This window comes from Electrona antarctica, assembly GCF_951216825.1.
Source record: "Electrona antarctica genome assembly, chromosome: 20".
Taxonomy (NCBI): domain Eukaryota; kingdom Metazoa; phylum Chordata; class Actinopteri; order Myctophiformes; family Myctophidae; genus Electrona; species Electrona antarctica.
In genome coordinates this window covers 1923662-1941783 of record NC_136801.1, presented here as the reverse complement: position 1 = coordinate 1941783, position 18122 = coordinate 1923662, and the positions used below count along the sequence as shown (strand labels likewise).

The window sequence follows — 18122 nt, the reverse complement described above, 5'->3', positions numbered from 1 at the left end:
GTGAACGAAAATCTGAACCTGCATGTGAACAATGAATTAAATAACAGTGTTTTGCTCATGCAAAACACTGTTTAAATGGCTTAAGCATCAAAACTTGCAACATTGTTTTAATTGCGCAATTTTAACTGCTTGTAAAGTTGGTAATCTCCTACCAATTTCATATGACAGACACATCGTTGATGTAGGCCTATTCCCTTTTTCTTTTTTTTCTTTTTTTACATGTAGCACATATAGGCCTACATACATACTACATACATATACTTTTATATTAACATTTTAGGAGTGAATACATATGTTTAGATGCCCATGTGACAGCCTCTCAGCTGGTCAAACAATGCTGCTCCGCTGTTCTACGACAGAAAAACAGGTGAGGACAAAGCGTACGACAGCTCCCGACCATACGTGGTTTTTGTCTTGGCTCAAGTTCAAACGTTGGCGCAAATCGTAAATGCCGAAAATTGCGGTAAATTCGGCGTACACCCATATTTTGGCGTACGCACGGTTGATAAATGAAGGCCATAACCTTGGGCATTCTGGTAGTATTAGCCCCATCTATTCTCCAAGTTTCCCCAGTACCTCTTTCCAGAATGGTATAACCACAGGACATTCCCAAAAAAGCATGTAAAAATGTACCATTTTCCCCTTTACATTTCCAACACATCTTGTCTTCCACCAAGCCCATCCTAAACAGTTTCACAGGGGTATAGTAGAATCTATGTATCATTTTGTAATGTATAAATTTGCTTTTAATATCCCTAGTGGCCCACCCAACGTTGGAAATTATATTTGACCATTTCTCTTCACTTATTTCATATCCTAGATCCCTTTGCCATATTAATCTAAGATTTTCAGTCTTTGCACTAGTGCAGGGGTGGGCAACTTTGACGATGGCAAGGGCCACTATATTTCCACACTCACTCCCTAGGGCCATATATTACTGTCGTAGCAAAAATAGCCGATCTACAAGCTCAAAGCTTGTAGATCGGCTATTTTTGCTATTTTCAAATTGAAATCTTTAATTATTTTTTTGCTATTTTTGAATTGGAATCCTGAAAATTAACATTTTTTATGTAATTTTAAATGCCTTTAATTATACGTGTGTTGAGCAATGAGCTACTAATTTAGACTGAAGTAATTAAAGCGGGTCATGTTTTGCATGTAAACTGTAGAATTGTAAACAACTGAAACCAATATTATATCAGTATTCTGACATTAACCTGAGGGCCGCATTAAGTGAAGGTGGGGGCCGCATGTGGCCCCCGGGCCGCCAGTTGCCCACCCCTGCACTAGTGGCTACTGTTTCAACCCTGAACCTCTACAGTGTGCATGGGGATCACATGGTGCTCATTAAGTGATTACAATCAGCTGTGTGGAGGAAGTGAACCCCACATAAAGGGGGGGTGTTTTTCCACCCAGTATATAAGATGCTCCTTAGAAAACATTCTAACAGGACTACATCTAACTCTATGGGCTGCTTGCATTCATCCATGCGTAGAGAACACACACGTGACTTTTTTTTGTAGGCAGTTTAATACGTTTCAGAGATGCTTTCATTATCGAACCGGATCAAACTATGTTTGTTGGCGTTCGCCGCCACACTAATGTGCAGCAGTGGTCGCGCAGCGGCCAGCGGTGTTAACCCAGAGGTGTACTTTGACATCACTGCAGACGGCGAGCCATTAGGAAGAGTAACCTTTGAGGTCAGTGAGTATATAATTATGTCTTCAGTTCTTAGTCTTCTATAATAATCTAAACAAGCATAACATGTGACCAGATTTGACTGAGAGACTGCCAGCTCCAGCTTTTCACCAGAGGAGAAAAAATGAGTTAATAGCACAGGCAGACTCTTCACATACTAGAGCATGTCTGAAATAAGTGTCCGAGCTGAAATCGACATGTAAATATGAAATAAATGCTTAAACATGTAGCTAGGTGTAATGTTAGAGTCCACGTGAACATTTCAAGCCTATTTTCACAACTCTGTTTTCTGCAAGACATTACTCTATAATTAAGCCAATAAAGCCATATCTCCAGTGGGTCAAACTGAACAACCAATATGTCAATTTGAAGCTATGATTCCCTGCTTTCATATGACATGAAAAAACAAATTCAAAAAAATCCAATGGCAGTCCCTCAGTCAAATGTAGTCACATATTGTTACGGTGCAAAGTAGCCAGTAGGAATAAAAAGTAATTTCAGTATTTACTCCCACTTGCTGTAATTTATCTTAATTCTTATTCTTGCAGTTGTTCGCGGATGTCGTGCCCATAACAGCAGGTAATTCTACGAGGCTATGCTGTCGCTACATGGCCATCATGTTGACATGAGAGAGTTAAGGTCAAACAGATGCTAATAATTGGAGATTCAGTTGCATTTGGTGTTGTAGAATCTTTCCACTGAGAACAAGCTCATTAGCAAGTCTGTTTTACCTGAATGGAACACAGGCTTATTTTTAGCATTATTGACACACATCGAATCTGTATCTTTATTGTTTTACTCCCAGAGAACTTCAGAGCGCTGTGCACTGGAGAGAAAGGTTTTGGTTACAAGGGATCAAGTTTCCACATGGTGATTCCTGAGTTCACGTTGCAGGTAAGCTGACATGATTTGAATCCTCAATAAGTGGAAACTAAACCAGCACACACAATGCTATAGAGGGTATGCGCGTGACATCATCATCAAACCCGGAAGTTATGCAGGAATGCCTACTGAGTGGCAAAAAAACCTACTTTCTGGCCTTGACAACCCATGCATCCAAACAGAAAAGTCCTATCTGATTGCATTAAACGATGTTAAACTCACTTTGCATGTTGCTTTGCCACTCGATGTGCCACTCGATGTGCCATTCACTTGAACCCATTTAGCCCTGATGCCACATTTTCACGATTTTTCAAAAATAGCAGACCTACAAGACCTATGAGCTAGCCTATTTTTAAATGGCTAAAGTATAACATAATGCTTAAAACACCAAAAAGGGTTCCTGCCCAAAATGGATTAAGCATGCGCATACCCTCCATTGTGGATATCATGGTGTCAAAGTGTTGTTTTTCATGTTTTAAAGGGCGGGGATTTCACCAAAGGTGACGGAACTGGAGGAAAGTCCATATATGGAGACAAGTTCAATGATGAGAACTTCATTCTGAAGCACGATGCAGAAGGTACAGTGTATAATTAAGCTTTGCTCAGTGGTAGATGAAGGCTGTTCTCTCGCTCGCTGTTCTCCTGGGGTAGTATTCCACTTGAAGACACACTGGCCTCATTTACATGCAGAAATTCATTCGGAATGGATTAATTCCAGTCATCAGAATAAAAATGCTCATGTAAACGCCTCAATTGGAATAGAATATCCCATTACGAATGACTTTTCATTCCGGTCTGGAGTGGTGGTGGTATAGATCAGGGGTTCTCAACCCGTGGGTCGCGACCCCTCGGGGGGGTCGCCAAATTATTTTGGGGGGTCCCCAAATTATATAAAAAAATAAAATATATTTTTTTTGCAACTGAATGGCTGGAAAATGGAAATGAAGAGTTTACATATAGTACATGCATACACCTTCCCTAATGATTATATCTGGTTTCAGTATTTATTTATGGTGTATTGTCTCTATTATTAAGGTTATTGTAGCAGTCAATTTATATTGGGGGGCGGGGCGGGGGTCCCGAGACATTGCCAAAGCATTTCCGGGGGTCCCCGGCCAAAAATGTTGAGAACCCCTGGTATAGATCACCATATAAACACTTTATTCCGAATGCTACTGGGAGTTTGGAAAACATGTAGTATTTTACACATGTCTGCCCTTAGTAGACTATAGTGCTTTATGCTTTGTTTTTTTTCCCCCCATAATAAAATGCGCTATCGTTTTGTTTTTTTAGTTCTGGGTTGTTCCGGGTGGAGGGTATGGTTTGTGGCCAGGCCACAAAGCGGCCTGGCCAATCAGCAGCAGCTTCTAGCAGCAGCTTCTAGCTGATTGGCCAGGCCGTTTTGTGGCCGGGCATCAAGTCTGCCTGAGAGTTCCCAGATGGGAGCAGGAGGGGGGAACCCAGTGTACTCTCTGCTGCCCCATCTGGCGGAGTCAGGTTAGTGGTTGCAGGGACTGCGCTTCAAAATTGTATTTTATCAGATAATAGCTGTTAAGTGTTTGTCGGTTAGTCATTTCTTAAGGGATAACGGTTATGCGATGTCCATCTCTATAGTCCAAAGTTATATTCCGAATGAATGCATTGGTCATTGTAAACAATTGAGGAATAGGAATACTTGTAAACATGAATCTCTGTTCGGAATGAATGAATTAATTCTGAATACATTTTGGGCATGTAACTGAGGCCATTGAGTGCAGTCCTGTATATTTTCTTAATGTTGTCTTATTTGAATGTATTTCTTAGTACATTACATGAGCACATTTACTTGGTTACTTTTCACCACTGACAGTTCCTTATCTCTGTGTCTCAGGACTCTTGTCCATGGCCAACACCGATAAAGACTCTAATGGATCTCAGTTCTTCATCACCGTAGTGCCAGCAACGTGGTATGTAGACTCGGGCCTCATAGCAAACACATGTGCTCTGCTCTGTCTGTGACATCGAAATTAAAAAAATGTCATGACAGTTTTCTGAAAACCCGTGATTCTATAGCAGTGGTTCTCAAACATTTTCATGTCAAGGACCCCCAGAATTGTATGTAATTGGCCGAAAACATGTTCCAGGGAAGCAAAGATTTGAGTTAAAAATGTTCGCTGTGAAAGAATATATATTCAAAGATTTGCAACCACATTTTCACAATTTTTCAAAAATGGCAGATCTACAAGCTTGTAGATCTGCTATTTTTCAATAGCTAAACTATAAAATAATGATTAAAACACAAAGCGGTTCCCTTCCAGAATGAGTTAATGGCTGCCACAATGCAATTCCAATGGGAGTCACATGGTTTGACCAAACATTTGTGTTTGATTGCTGCCTCATTTTTAATTCTAATGAAAACATATTTTTATAGAAAAAGGTTGGAATAGTTTCATTGATCTTCTGATTCATTCTTCCCTTAGGCTGGATGGAAAGCATGTCGTGTTTGGCAAAGTCGTCGAAGGAATGGATGTGATCAAGAAGATTGAGTCTTATGGGTCTGTGTCTGGGAAGACCTCCAAGAAAATCACGATCGCAGATTGTGGAGAAATGTGAGGCCTCATATCACCCCCTAATGTGAGGCCTCATATCACCCCCTAATGTGAGGCCTCATATCACCCCCTACTGTGACTTCAATGTGAAACTGTCAGTCACACAGTGGCTCAACTGTTTGGTCAGGGTGCACTGCAGCACCCCCTGGTGGTTGACAGTAACTTTACAGGGACATGCATGTAAAAAATTAATTGACCCATTTGGGACATATACTAATAAAGTTGACCTTGAGACGATGTCAGTACTTTTGTTCTTTTGACTTTGCTTTGCCTCTTGGATTCTTGGGTAGAATGTACAGGTCGTGTTTGAACCCATTTAGACCTGAGGTCGATTCTACAAAATGTCTTCTGAAAAACATGTTTCTCCCCCATGCTAATTTGCCCAGTCGATCATTGGATCCGTGCTACGCGCCTGCCGTGTGTTGTTAGTTGTTGTAGCCTATATTAAATTATTAAAGTATTTTCATTTAATATAGCCTACAACAATATATTAGTGAACGAAAATCTGAACCTGCATGTGAACAATGAATTAAATAACAGTGTTTTGCTCATGCAAAACACTGTTTAAATGGCTTAAGCATCAAAACTTGCAACATTGTTTTAATTGCGCAATTTTAACTGCTTGTAAAGTTGGTAATCTCCTACCAATTTCATATGACACAGACACATCGTTGATGTAGGCCTATTCCCTTTTTCTTTTTTTTACATGTAGCACATATAGGCCTACATACATACTACATACATATACTTTTATATTAACATTTTAGGAGTGAATACATATGTTTAGATGCCCATGTGACAGCCTCTCAGCTGGTCAAACAATGCTGCTCCGCTGTTCTACGACAGAAAAACAGGTGAGGACAAAGCGTACGACAGCTCCCGACCATACGTGGTTTTTGTCTTGGCTCAAGTTCAAATTCAAACGTTGGCGCAAATCGTAAATGCCAAATTGCGGTAAATTCGGCGTACACCCATATTTTGGCGTACGCACGGTTGATAAATGAAGGCCATAACCTTGGGCATTCTGGTAGTATTAGCCCCATCTATTCTCCAAGTTTCCCCAGTACCTCTTTCCAGAATGGTATAACCACAGGACATTCCCAAAAAAGCATGTAAAAATGTACCATTTTCCCCTTTACATTTCCAACACATCTTGTCTTCCACCAAGCCCATCCTAAACAGTTTCACAGGGGTATAGTAGAATCTATGTATCATTTTGTAATGTATAAATTTGCTTTTAATATCCCTAGTGGCCCACCCAACGTTGGAAATTATATTTGACCATTTCTCTTCACTTATTTCATATCCTAGATCCCTTTGCCATATTAATCTAAGATTTTCAGTCTTTGCACTAGTGCAGGGGTGGGCAACTTTGACGATGGCAAGGGCCACTATATTTCCACACTCACTCCCTAGGGCCATATATTACTGTCGTAGCAAAAATAGCCGATCTACAAGCTCAAAGCTTGTAGATCGGCTATTTTTGCTATTTTCAAATTGAAATCTTTAATTATTTTTTTGCTATTTTTGAATTGGAATCCTGAAAATTAACATTTTTTATGTAATTTTAAATGCCTTTAATTATACGTGTGTTGAGCAATGAGCTACTAATTTAGACTGAAGTAATTAAAGCGGGTCATGTTTTGCATGTATACTGTAGAATTGTAAACAACTGAAACCAATATTATATCAGTATTCTGACATTAACCTGAGGGCCGCATTAAGTGAAGGTGGGGGCCGCATGTGGCCCCCGGGCCGCCAGTTGCCCACCCCTGCACTAGTGGCTACTGTTTCAACCCTGAACCTCTGTGTGCATGGGGATCACATGGTGCTCGTTAAGTGATTACAATCAGCTGTGTGGAGGAAGTGAACCCCACATAAAGGGGGTGTGTTTTTCCACCCAGTATATAAGATGCTCCTTAGAAAACAGGTGGCAAACATTCTAACAGGACTACATCTAACTCTATGGGCTGCTTGCATTCATCCATGCGTAGAGAACACACACGTGACTTTTTTTTGTAGGCAGTTTAATAAGTTTCAGAGATGCTTTCATTATCGAACCGGATCAAACTATGTTTGTTGGCGTTCGCCGCCACACTAATGTGCAGCAGTGGTCGCGCAGCGGCCAGCGGTGTTAACCCAGAGGTGTACTTTGACATCACTGCAGACGGCGAGCCATTAGGAAGAGTAACCTTTGAGGTCAGTGAGTATATAATTATGTCTTCAGTTCTTAGTCTTCTATAATAATCTAAACAAGCATAACATGTGACCAGATTTGACTGAGAGACTGCCAGCTCCAGCTTTTCACCAGAGGAGAAAAAATGAGTTAATAGCACAGGCAGACTCTTCACATACTAGAGCATGTCTGAAATAAGTGTCCGAGCTGAAATCGACATGTAAATATGAAATAAATGCTTAAACATGTAGCTAGGTGTAATGTTAGAGTCCACGTGAACATTTCAAGCCTATTTTCACAACTCTGTTTTCTGCAAGACATTACTCTATAATTAAGCCAATAAAGCCATATCTCCAGTGGGTCAAACTGAACAACCAATATGTCAATTTGAAGCTATGATTCCCTGCTTTCATATGACATGAAAAAACAAATTCAAAAAAATCCAATGGCAGTCCCTCAGTCAAATGTAGTCACATATTGTTACGGTGCAAAGTAGCCAGTAGGAATAAAAAGTAATTTCAGTATTTACTCCCACTTGCTGTAATTTATCTTAATTCTTATTCTTGCAGTTGTTCGCGGATGTCGTGCCCATAACAGCAGGTAATTCTACGAGGCTATGCTGTCGCTACATGGCCATCATGTTGACATGAGAGAGTTAAGGTCAAACAGATGCTAATAATTGGAGATTCAGTTGCATTTGGTGTTGTAGAATCTTTCCACTGAGAACAAGCTCATTAGCAAGTCTGTTTTACCTGAATGGAACACAGGCTTATTTTTAGCATTATTGACACACATCGAATCTGTATCTTTATTGTTTTACTCCCAGAGAACTTCAGAGCGCTGTGCACTGGAGAGAAAGGTTTTGGTTACAAGGGATCAAGTTTCCACATGGTGATTCCTGAGTTCACGTTGCAGGTAAGCTGACATGATTTGAATCCTCAATAAGTGGAAACTAAACCAGCACACACAATGCTATAGAGGGTATGCGCGTGACATCATCATCAAACCCGGAAGTTATGCAGGAATGCCTACTGAGTGGCAAAAAAACCTACTTTCTGGCCTTGACAACCCATGCATCCAAACAGAAAAGTCCTATCTGATTGCATTAAACGATGTTAAACTCACTTTGCATGTTGCTTTGCCACTCGATGTGCCACTCGATGTGCCACTCGATGTGCCATTCACTTGAACCCATTTAGCCCTGATGCCACATTTTCACGATTTTTCAAAAATAGCAGACCTACAAGACCTATGAGCTAGCCTATTTTTAAATGGCTAAAGTATAACATAATGCTTAAAACACCAAAAAGGGTTCCTGCCCAAAATGGATTAAGCATGCGCATACCCTCCATTGTGGATATCATGGTGTCAAAGTGTTGTTTTTCATGTTTTAAAGGGCGGGGATTTCACCAAAGGTGACGGAACTGGAGGAAAGTCCATATATGGAGACAAGTTCAATGATGAGAACTTCATTCTGAAGCACGATGCAGAAGGTACAGTGTATAATTAAGCTTTGCTCAGTGGTAGATGAAGGCTGTTCTCTCGCTCGCTGTTCTCCTGGGGTAGTATTCCACTTGAAGACACACTGGCCTCATTTACATGCAGAAATTCATTCGGAATGGATTAATTCCAGTCATCAGAATAAAAATGCTCATGTAAACGCCTCAATTGGAATAGAATATCCCATTACGAATGACTTTTCATTCCGGTCTGGAGTGGTGGTGGTATAGATCAGGGGTTCTCAACCCGTGGGTCGCGACCCCTCGGGGGGGTCGCCAAATTATTGTGGGGGGTCCCCAAATTATATAAAAAAATAAAATATATTTTTTTTGCAACTGAATGGCTGGAAAATGGAAATGAAGAGTTTACATATAGTACATGCATACACCTTCCCTAATGATTATATCTGGTTTCAGTATTTATTTATGGTGTATTGTCTCTATTATTAAGGTTATTGTAGCAGTCAATTTATATTGGGGGGCGGGGCGGGGGTCCCGAGACATTGCCAAAGCATTTCCGGGGGTCCCCGGCCAAAAATGTTGAGAACCCCTGGTATAGATCACCATATAAACACTTTATTCCGAATGCTACTGGGAGTTTGGAAAACATGTAGTATTTTACACATGTCTGCCCTTAGTAGACTATAGTGCTTTATGCTTTGTTTTTTTTCCCCCCATAATAAAATGCGCTATTGTTTTGTTTTTTTAGTTCTGCGTTGTTCCGGGTGGAGGGTATGGTTTGTGGCCAGGCCACAAAGCGGCCTGGCCAATCAGCAGCAGCTTCTAGCAGCAGCTTCTAGCTGATTGGCCAGGCCGTTTTGTGGCCGGGCATCAAGTCTGCCTGAGAGTTCCCAGATGGGAGCAGGAGGGGGGAACCCAGTGTACTCTCTTCTGCCCCATCTGGCGGAGTCAGGTTAGTGGTTGCAGGGACTGCGCTTCAAAATTGTATTTTATCAGATAATAGCTGTTAAGTGTTTGTCGGTTAGTCATTTCTTAAGGGATAACGGTTATGCGATGTCCATCTCTATAGTCCAAAGTTATATTCCGAATGAATGCATTGGTCATTGTAAACAATTGAGGAATAGGAATACTTGTAAACATGAATCTCTGTTCGGACTGAATGAATTAATTCTGAATACATTTTGGGCATGTAACTGAGGCCATTGAGTGCAGTCCTGTATATTTTCTTAATGTTGTCTTATTTGAATGTATTTCTTAGTACATTACATGAGCACATTTACTTGGTTACTTTTCACCACTGACAGTTCCTTATCTCTGTGTCTCAGGACTCTTGTCCATGGCCAACACCGATAAAGACTCTAATGGATCTCAGTTCTTCATCACCGTAGTGCCAGCAACGTGGTATGTAGACTCGGGCCTCATAGCAAACACATGTGCTCTGCTCTGTCTGTGACATCGAAATTAAAAAAATGTCATGACAGTTTTCTGAAAACCCGTGATTCTATAGCAGTGGTTCTCAAACATTTTCATGTCAAGGACCCCCAGAATTGTATGTAATTGGCCGAAAACATGTTCCAGGGAAGCAAAGATTTGAGTTAAAAATGTTCGCTGTGAAAGAATATATATTCAAAGATTTGCAACCACATTTTCACAATTTTTCAAAAATGGCAGATCTACAAGCTTGTAGATCTGCTATTTTTCAATAGCTAAACTATAAAATAATGATTAAAACACAAAGCGGTTCCCTTCCAGAATGAGTTAATGGCTGCCACAATGCAATTCCAATGGGAGTCACATGGTTTGACCAAACATTTGTGTTTGATTGCTGCCTCATTTTTAATTCTAATGAAAACATATTTTTATAGAAAAAGGTTGGAATAGTTTCATTGATCTTCTGATTCATTCTTCCCTTAGGCTGGATGGAAAGCATGTCGTGTTTGGCAAAGTCGTCGAAGGAATGGATGTGATCAAGAAGATTGAGTCTTATGGGTCTGTGTCTGGGAAGACCTCCAAGAAAATCACGATCGCAGATTGTGGAGAAATGTGAGGCCTCATATCACCCCCTAATGTGAGGCCTCATATCACCCCCTAATGTGAGGCCTCATATCACCCCCTACTGTGACTTCAATGTGAAACTGTCAGTCACACAGTGGCTCAACTGTTTGGTCAGGGTGCACTACAGCACCCCCTGGTGGTTGACAGTAACTTTACAGGGACATGCATGTAAAAAATGAATTGACCCATTTGGGACATATACTAATAAAGTTGACCTTGAGACGATGTCAGTACTTTTGTTCTTTTGACTTTGCTTTGCCTCTTGGATTCTTGGGTAGAATGTACAGGTCGTGTTTGAACCCATTTAGACCTGAGGTCGATTCTACAAAATGTCTTCTGAAAAACATGTTTCTCCCCCATGCTATTTGCCCAGTCGATCATTGGATCCGTGCTACGCGCCTGCCGTGTGTTGTTAGTTGTTGTAGCCTATATTAAATTATTAAAGTATTTATTCATTTAATATAGCCTACAACAATATATTAGTGAACGAAAATCTGAACCTGCATGTGAACAATGAATTAAATAACAGTGTTTTGCTCATGCAAAACACTGTTTAAATGGCTTAAGCATCAAAACTTGCAACATTGTTTTAATTGCGCAATTTTAACTGCTTGTAAAGTTGGTAATCTCCTACCAATTTCATATGACACATCGTTGATGTAGGCCTATTCCGTTTTCTTTTTACATGTAGCACATATAGGCCTACATACATACTACATACATATACTTTTATATTAACATTTTAGGAGTGAATACATATGTTTAGATGCCCATGTGACAGCCTCTCAGCTGGTCAAACAATGCTGCTCCGCTGTTCTACGACAGAAAAACAGGTGAGGACAAAGCGTACGACAGCTCCCGACCATACGTGGTTTTTGTCTTGGCTCAAGTTCAAACGTTGGCGCAAATCGTAAATGCCGAAAATTGCGGTAAATTCGGCGTACACCCATATTTTGGCGTACGCACGGTTGATAAATGAAGGCCATAACCTTGGGCATTCTGGTAGTATTAGCCCCATCTATTCTCCAAGTTTCCCCAGTACCTCTTTCCAGAATGGTATAACCACAGGACATTCCCAAAAAAGCATGTAAAAATGTACCATTTTCCCCTTTACATTTCCAACACATCTTGTCTTCCACCAAGCCCATCCTAAACAGTTTCACAGGGGTATAGTAGAATCTATGTATCATTTTGTAATGTATAAATTTGCTTTTAATATCCCTAGTGGCCCACCCAACGTTGGAAATTATATTTGACCATTTCTCTTCACTTATTTCATATCCTAGATCCCTTTGCCATATTAATCTAAGATTTTCAGTCTTTGCACTAGTGCAGGGGTGGGCAACTTTGACGATGGCAAGGGCCACTATATTTCCACACTCACTCCCTAGGGCCATATATTACTGTCGTAGCAAAAATAGCCGATCTACAAGCTCAAAGCTTGTAGATCGGCTATTTTTGCTATTTTCAAATTGAAATCTTTAATTATTTTTTTGCTATTTTTGAATTGGAATCCTGAAAATTAACATTTTTAATGTCATTTTAAATGCCTTTAATTATACGTGTGTTGAGCAATGAGCTACTAATTTAGACTGAAGTAATTCAAGCGGGTCATGTTTTGCATGTAAACTGTAGAATTGTAAACAACTGAAACCAATATTATATCAGTATATTCTGACATTAACCTGAGGGCCGCATTAAGTGAAGGTGGGGGCCGCATGTGGCCCCCGGGCCGCCAGTTGCCCACCCCTGCACTAGTGGCTACTGTTTCAACCCTGAACCTCTGTGTGCATGGGGATCACATGGTGCTCGTTAAGTGATTACAATCAGCTGTGTGGAGGAAGTGAACCCCACATAAAGGGGCTGTGTTTTTCCACCCAGTATATAAGATGCTCCTTAGAAAGCAGGTGGCAAACATTCCAACAGGACTACAGCTAACTCTATGGGCTGCTTGCATTCATCCATGCGTAGAGAACACACACGTGACTTTTTTTTGTAGGCAGTTTAATAACTTATATAAGTTTCAGAGATGCTTTCATTATCGAACCGGATCAAACTATGTTTGTTGGCGTTCGCCGCCACACTAATGTGCAGCAGTGGGACCGCAGCGGCCAGTGGTGTTAACCCAGAGGTGTACTTTTACATCACTGCAGACGGCAAGCCATTAGGAAGAGTAACCTTTGAGGTCAGTGAGTATATAATTATGTCTTCAGGTCTTAGTCTTCTATAATAATCTAAACAAGCATAACATGTGACCAGATTTGACTGAGAGACTGCCAGCTCCAGCTTTTCACCAGAGGAGAAAAAATGAGTTAATAGCACAGGCAGACTCTTCACATACTAGAGCATGTCTGAAATAAGTGTCAGAGCTGAAATCGACATGTAAATATGAAATAAATTCTTAAACATGTAGCTAGGTGTAATGTTAGAGTCCACAAGTGAACATTTCAAGCCTATTTTCACAACTCTGTTTTCTGCAAGACATTACTCTATAATTAAGCCAATAAAGCCATAAGCCATATCTCCAGTGGGTCAAACTGAACAACCAATATGTCAATTTGAAGCTATGATTCCCTGCTTTCATATGACATGAAAAAACAAATTAAAAAAAATTCAATGGCAGTCCCTCAGTCAAATGTAGTCACATATTGTTACGGTGCAAAGTAGCCAGTAGGAATAAAAAGTAATTTCAGTATTTACTGCCACTTGCTGTAATTTATCTTAATTCTTATTCTTGCAGTTGTTCGCGGATGTCGTGCCCATAACAGCAGGTAATTCTACGAGGCTATGCTGTCGCTACATGGCCATGTTGACATGAGAGAGTTAAGGTCAAACAGATGCTAATAATTGGAGATTCAGTTGCATTTGGTGTTGTAGAATCTTTCCACTGAGAACAAGCTCATTAGCAAGTCTGTTTTACCTGAATGGAACACAGGCTTATTTTTAGCATTATTGACACACATCGAATCTGTATCTTTATTGTTTTACTCCCAGAGAACTTCAGAGCGCTGTGCACTGGAGAGAAAGGTTTTGGTTACATGGGATCAAGTTTCCACAGGGTGATTCCTCAGTACGCGTTGCAGGTAAGCTGACATGATTTGAATCCTCAATAAGTGGAAACTAAACCAGCACACAGAATGCTATAGAGGGTATGCGCGTGACATCATCAAACCCGGAAGTTATGCAGGAATGCCTACTGAGTGGCAAAAAAACCTACTTTCTGGCCTTGACAACCCATGCATCCAAACAGAAAAGTCCTATCTGATTGCATTAAACGATGTTAAACTCACTTTGCATGTTGCTTTGCCACTCTATGTGCCATTCACTTTAACCCATTTAGGCCTGACGTCGAAATTTATAAAATGTCTTCTAAATCCTGACAGTTTTCTGTCAGGATTTGCGCCACATTTTCACGATTTTTCAAAAATAGCAGACCTACAAGACCTATGAGCTTGTAGATCTGCTATTTTTAAATAGCTAAAGTATAACATAATACCTAAAACACCCAAAAGGGTTCCTGCCCAAAATGGATTAAGCATGCGCATACCCTCCATTGTGGATATCATGGTGTCAAAGTGTTGTTTTTTTCATGTTTTAAAGGGCGGTGATTTCACCAGAGGTGACGGAACTGGAGGAAAGTCCATATATGGAGACAAGTTCCAAGATGAGAACTTCATTCTGAAGCACAATGCAGAAGGTACAGTGTATAATTAAGCTTTGCTCAGTGGTAGATGAAGGCTGTTCTCTCGCTCGCTGTTCTCCTGGGGTAGTATTCCACTTGAAGACACACTGGCCTCATTTACATGCAGAAATTCATTCGGAATGGATTAATTCCAGTCATCAGAATAAAAATGCTCATGTAAACGCCTCAATTGGAATAGAATATCCCATTACGAATGACTTTTCATTCCGGTCTGGAGTGGTGGTGGTGGTATAGATCAGGGGTTCTCAACCCGTGGGTCGCGACCCCTCGGGGGGTCGCCAAATTATTTTGGGGGGTCCCCAAATTATATAAAAAAATATATATATATTTTTTTGCAACTGAATGGCTGGAAAATGGAAATGAAGAGTTTACATATAGTACACATAGTACATGCATACACCTTCCCTAATGATTATATCTGGTTTCAGTATTTATTTATGGTGTATTGTCTCTATTATTAAGGTTATTGTAGCAGTCAATTTATATTGGGGGGCAGGGCGGGGGTCCCGAGACATTGCCAAAGCATTTCCGGGGGTCCCCGGCCAAAAATGTTGAGAACCCCTGGTATAGATCACCATATAAACACTTTATTCCGAATGCTACTGGGAGTTTGGAAAACATGTATTATTTTACACATGTCTGCCCTTAGTAGACTATAGTGCTTTATGCTTTGGTTTTTTTACCCCCCATAATAAAATGCGCTATTGTTTTTTTTTTTTTAGTTCTGGGTTGTTCCGGGTGGAGGGTATGGTTGCATAACCTGACTCCGCCAGACTCAGGCAGACTTGAGTCTCAGGCAGACTTGATGCCCGGCCACAAAACGGCCTGGCCAATCAGCTAGAAGCTGCTGCTAGAAGCTGCTGCTGATTGGCCAGGCCGCTTTGTGGCCGGGCATCAAGTCTGCCTGAGTTCCCAGATGGGAGCAGGAGGGGGGAACCCAGTGTACTCTCTGCTGCCCCATCTGGCGGAGTCAGGTTAGTGGTTGCAGGGACTGCGCTTCAAAATTGTATTTTATCAGATAATAGCTGTTAAGTGTTTGTCGGTTAGTCATTTCTTAAGGGATAACGGTTATGCGATGTCCATCTCTATAGTCCAAAGTTATATTCTGAATGAATGCTTTGGTCATTGTAAACAATTGAGGAATAGGAATACTTGTAAACATGAATCTCTGTTCGGAATGAATTAATTCATTCTGAATACATTTTGGGCATGTAACTGAGGCCATTGAGTGCAGTCCTGTATATTTTCTTAATGTTGTCTTATTTGAATGTATTTCTTAGTACATTACATGAGCACATTTACTTGGTTACTTTTCACCACTGACTGTTCCTTATCTCTGTGTCTCAGGACTCTTGTCCATGGCCAACGACGGACCAAACTCTAATGGATCTCAGTTCTTCATCACCGTAGTGCCAGCAACGTGGTATGTAGACTCGGGCCTCATAGCAAACACATGTGCTCTGCTCTGTCTGTGACTTCGAAATTAAAAAAATGTCATGACAGTTTTCTGAAAACCCGTGTTTCTATAGCAGTGGTTCTCAAACATTTTCATGTCAAGGACTCCCAGAATTGTATGTAATTGGCCGAAAACATGTTCCAGGGAAGCAAAGATTTGAGTTAAAAATGTTCGCTGTGAAAGAATATATATTCAAAGATTTGCAACCACATTTTCACAATTCTTCAAAAATGGCAGATCTACAAGCTTGTAGATCTGCTATTTTTCAATAGCTAAACTATAAAATAATGCTTAAAACACAAAGCGGTTCCCTTCCAGAATGAGTTAATGGCTGCCACAATGCAATTCCAATGGGAGTCACATGGTTTGACCAAACATTTGTGTTTGATTGCTGCCTCATTTTTAATTCTAATGAAAAAATCTTTTTATAGAAAAAGGTTGGAATAGTTTCATTGATCTTCTGATTCATTCTTCCCTTAGGCTGGATGGAAGGCATGTCGTGTTTGGCAAAGTCGTCGAAGGAATGGATGTGATCAAGAAGATTGAGTCTTATGGGTCTATGTCTGGGAAGACCTCCAAGAAAATCACGATCGCAGATTGTGGAGAAATGTGGAACGATGAAGAGCTTGAGCTGCTGCTGGGCCTCATATCACCCCCTACTGTGACTTCAATGTGAAACTGTCAGTCACACAGTGGCTCAACTGTTTGGTCAGGGTGCACTGCAGCACCCCCTGGTGGTTGACAGGGACATGCATGTAAAAAATGAATTGACCCGTTTGGGACATATACTAATAAAGTTGACCTTGAGACGATGTCAGTACTTTTGTTCTTTTGACTTTGCTTTGCCTCTTGGATTCTTGGGTAGAATGTACAGGTCGTGTTTGAACCCATTTAGACCTGAGGTCGATTCTACAAAATGTCTTCTGAAAAACATGTTTCTCCCCCATGCTAATTTGCCCAGTCAATCATTGGATCCGTGCTACGCGCCTGCCGTGTGTTGTTAGTTGTTGTAGCCTATATTAAATTATTAAAGTATTTATTCATTTAATATAGCCTACAACAATATATTAGTGAACGAAAATCTGAACCTGCATGTGAACAATGAATTAAATAACAAATAGGCACACACACACGCTGCTGTTTTCCTCCTCTCCTGTCCTGTCTGTCTCTCTCACTGTGGTCCGTTCATGACACTGCGACCATGCACGTTTATGACAATCTATTTAGATTACCTCGCTAGTCGCAGTAGTCTGTGCAGTGGCTGGGCTGTCAACTGACAATTATATAAAGGTGCAGCCTAAACCAGCCTCATGTGGCACACTGGCACTGGTGGGCTGGCAGCCTGGCTGGGTGGTTTAGCCTATACCTAACTCCGATGCGGTCAGCGGTCCCCAATTTTGCGCTGGCACGACACATTTGGCATTCGAGCGACACGTCGGGTTTATCCTTAAAACGACGATGTAACTCGAGAAAGACATGGCTGTAGATTGCACTATACTATAGCCTACCCGTTGGTTGGTAGACTTGACTATAGCAGCATGCACTCTCGATCCAGTTAACTATTCCGGGGGGGGGGGCACCGGCATGCGCTCATGCAAAACACTGTTTAAATGGCTTAAGCATCAAAACTTGCAACATTGTTTTAATTGCGCGATTTTAACTGCTTGTAAAGTTGGTAATCTCCTACCAATTTCATATGACACAGACACATCGTTGATGTAGGCCTATTCCTTTTTTCCTTTTCTTTTTTTTTTTTTTTTTTTTTACATGTAGCACATATAGGCCTACATACATATACTTTTATATTAACATTTTAGGAGTGAATACATATGTTTAGATGCCCATGTGACAGCCTCTCAGCTGGTCAAACAATGCTGCTCCGCTGTTCTACGACAGAAAAACAGGTGAGGACAAAGCGTACGACAGCTCCCGACCATATGTGGTTTTTGTCTTGGCTCAAGTTCAAATTCAAACGTTGGCGCAAATCGTAAATGCCGAAATTGCGGTAAATTCGGCGTACACCCATATTTTGGCGTACGCACGGTTGATAAATGAAGGCCATAACCTTGGGCATTCTGGTAGTATTAGCCCCATCTATTCTCCA

The 18122-nt window shown here is 40.8% G+C and overlaps 3 protein-coding genes across 4 annotated transcripts; all 3 read left to right on the top strand.

Annotated features, from left to right (window-relative positions):
* Nucleotides 1-1424: 1424 nt before the first annotated feature.
* On the top strand, nt 1425-5405 carry LOC306912699 (peptidyl-prolyl cis-trans isomerase A-like). Its single transcript, XM_079489110.1, has 6 exons — nt 1425-1700; nt 2247-2277; nt 2504-2592; nt 3062-3158; nt 4451-4526; nt 5040-5405. The coding sequence occupies exons 1-6, from the start codon at nt 1545-1547 to the stop codon at nt 5170-5172; spliced, it is 582 nt and encodes a 193-aa protein (XP_079345236.1). The 5' UTR covers nt 1425-1544; the 3' UTR covers nt 5173-5405.
* A 1670-nt stretch (nt 5406-7075) lies between these two features.
* On the top strand, nt 7076-16830 carry LOC306912697 (uncharacterized protein). 2 transcript variants are annotated; one of them, XM_079489108.1, is made up of 7 exons: nt 7076-7171; nt 12842-13044; nt 13600-13630; nt 13854-13942; nt 14460-14556; nt 15910-15985; nt 16499-16830. In XM_079489108.1, the coding sequence occupies exons 2-7, from the start codon at nt 12889-12891 to the stop codon at nt 16692-16694; spliced, it is 645 nt and encodes a 214-aa protein (XP_079345234.1). In that variant the 5' UTR covers nt 7076-7171; nt 12842-12888; the 3' UTR covers nt 16695-16830. The 2 variants fall into 2 exon arrangements, with proteins under 2 accessions (XP_079345234.1, XP_079345233.1); XM_079489107.1 differs by lacking the exon at nt 7076-7171 and having other exon boundaries at nt 12741-13044.
* On the top strand, nt 7089-11084 carry LOC306912698 (peptidyl-prolyl cis-trans isomerase A-like). The gene is made up of 6 exons (XM_079489109.1): nt 7089-7367; nt 7914-7944; nt 8171-8259; nt 8741-8837; nt 10130-10205; nt 10719-11084. Exons 1-6 carry the CDS (start codon nt 7212-7214, stop codon nt 10849-10851), a joined length of 582 nt encoding a protein of 193 aa, XP_079345235.1. The 5' UTR covers nt 7089-7211; the 3' UTR covers nt 10852-11084.
* Nucleotides 16831-18122: the final 1292 nt, after the last annotated feature.

Coding starts and splice junctions, on each gene's coding strand:
- LOC306912699 (XM_079489110.1), top strand. CDS start 1,545: ATGCTTTCATTATCGAACCGGATCAAACTATGTTTGTTGGCGTTCGCC. Junction 3,159..4,450: donor TCTGAAGCACGATGCAGAAG/GTACAGTGTATA, acceptor TCTGTGTCTCAG/GACTCTTGTCCATGGCCAAC. Junction 4,527..5,039: donor ACCGTAGTGCCAGCAACGTG/GTATGTAGACTC, acceptor TTCTTCCCTTAG/GCTGGATGGAAAGCATGTCG.
- LOC306912697 (XM_079489108.1), top strand. CDS start 12,889: ATGCTTTCATTATCGAACCGGATCAAACTATGTTTGTTGGCGTTCGCC. Junction 13,045..13,599: donor TAGGAAGAGTAACCTTTGAG/GTCAGTGAGTAT, acceptor TTATTCTTGCAG/TTGTTCGCGGATGTCGTGCC. Junction 14,557..15,909: donor TCTGAAGCACAATGCAGAAG/GTACAGTGTATA, acceptor TCTGTGTCTCAG/GACTCTTGTCCATGGCCAAC.
- LOC306912698 (XM_079489109.1), top strand. CDS start 7,212: ATGCTTTCATTATCGAACCGGATCAAACTATGTTTGTTGGCGTTCGCC. Junction 8,838..10,129: donor TCTGAAGCACGATGCAGAAG/GTACAGTGTATA, acceptor TCTGTGTCTCAG/GACTCTTGTCCATGGCCAAC. Junction 10,206..10,718: donor ACCGTAGTGCCAGCAACGTG/GTATGTAGACTC, acceptor TTCTTCCCTTAG/GCTGGATGGAAAGCATGTCG.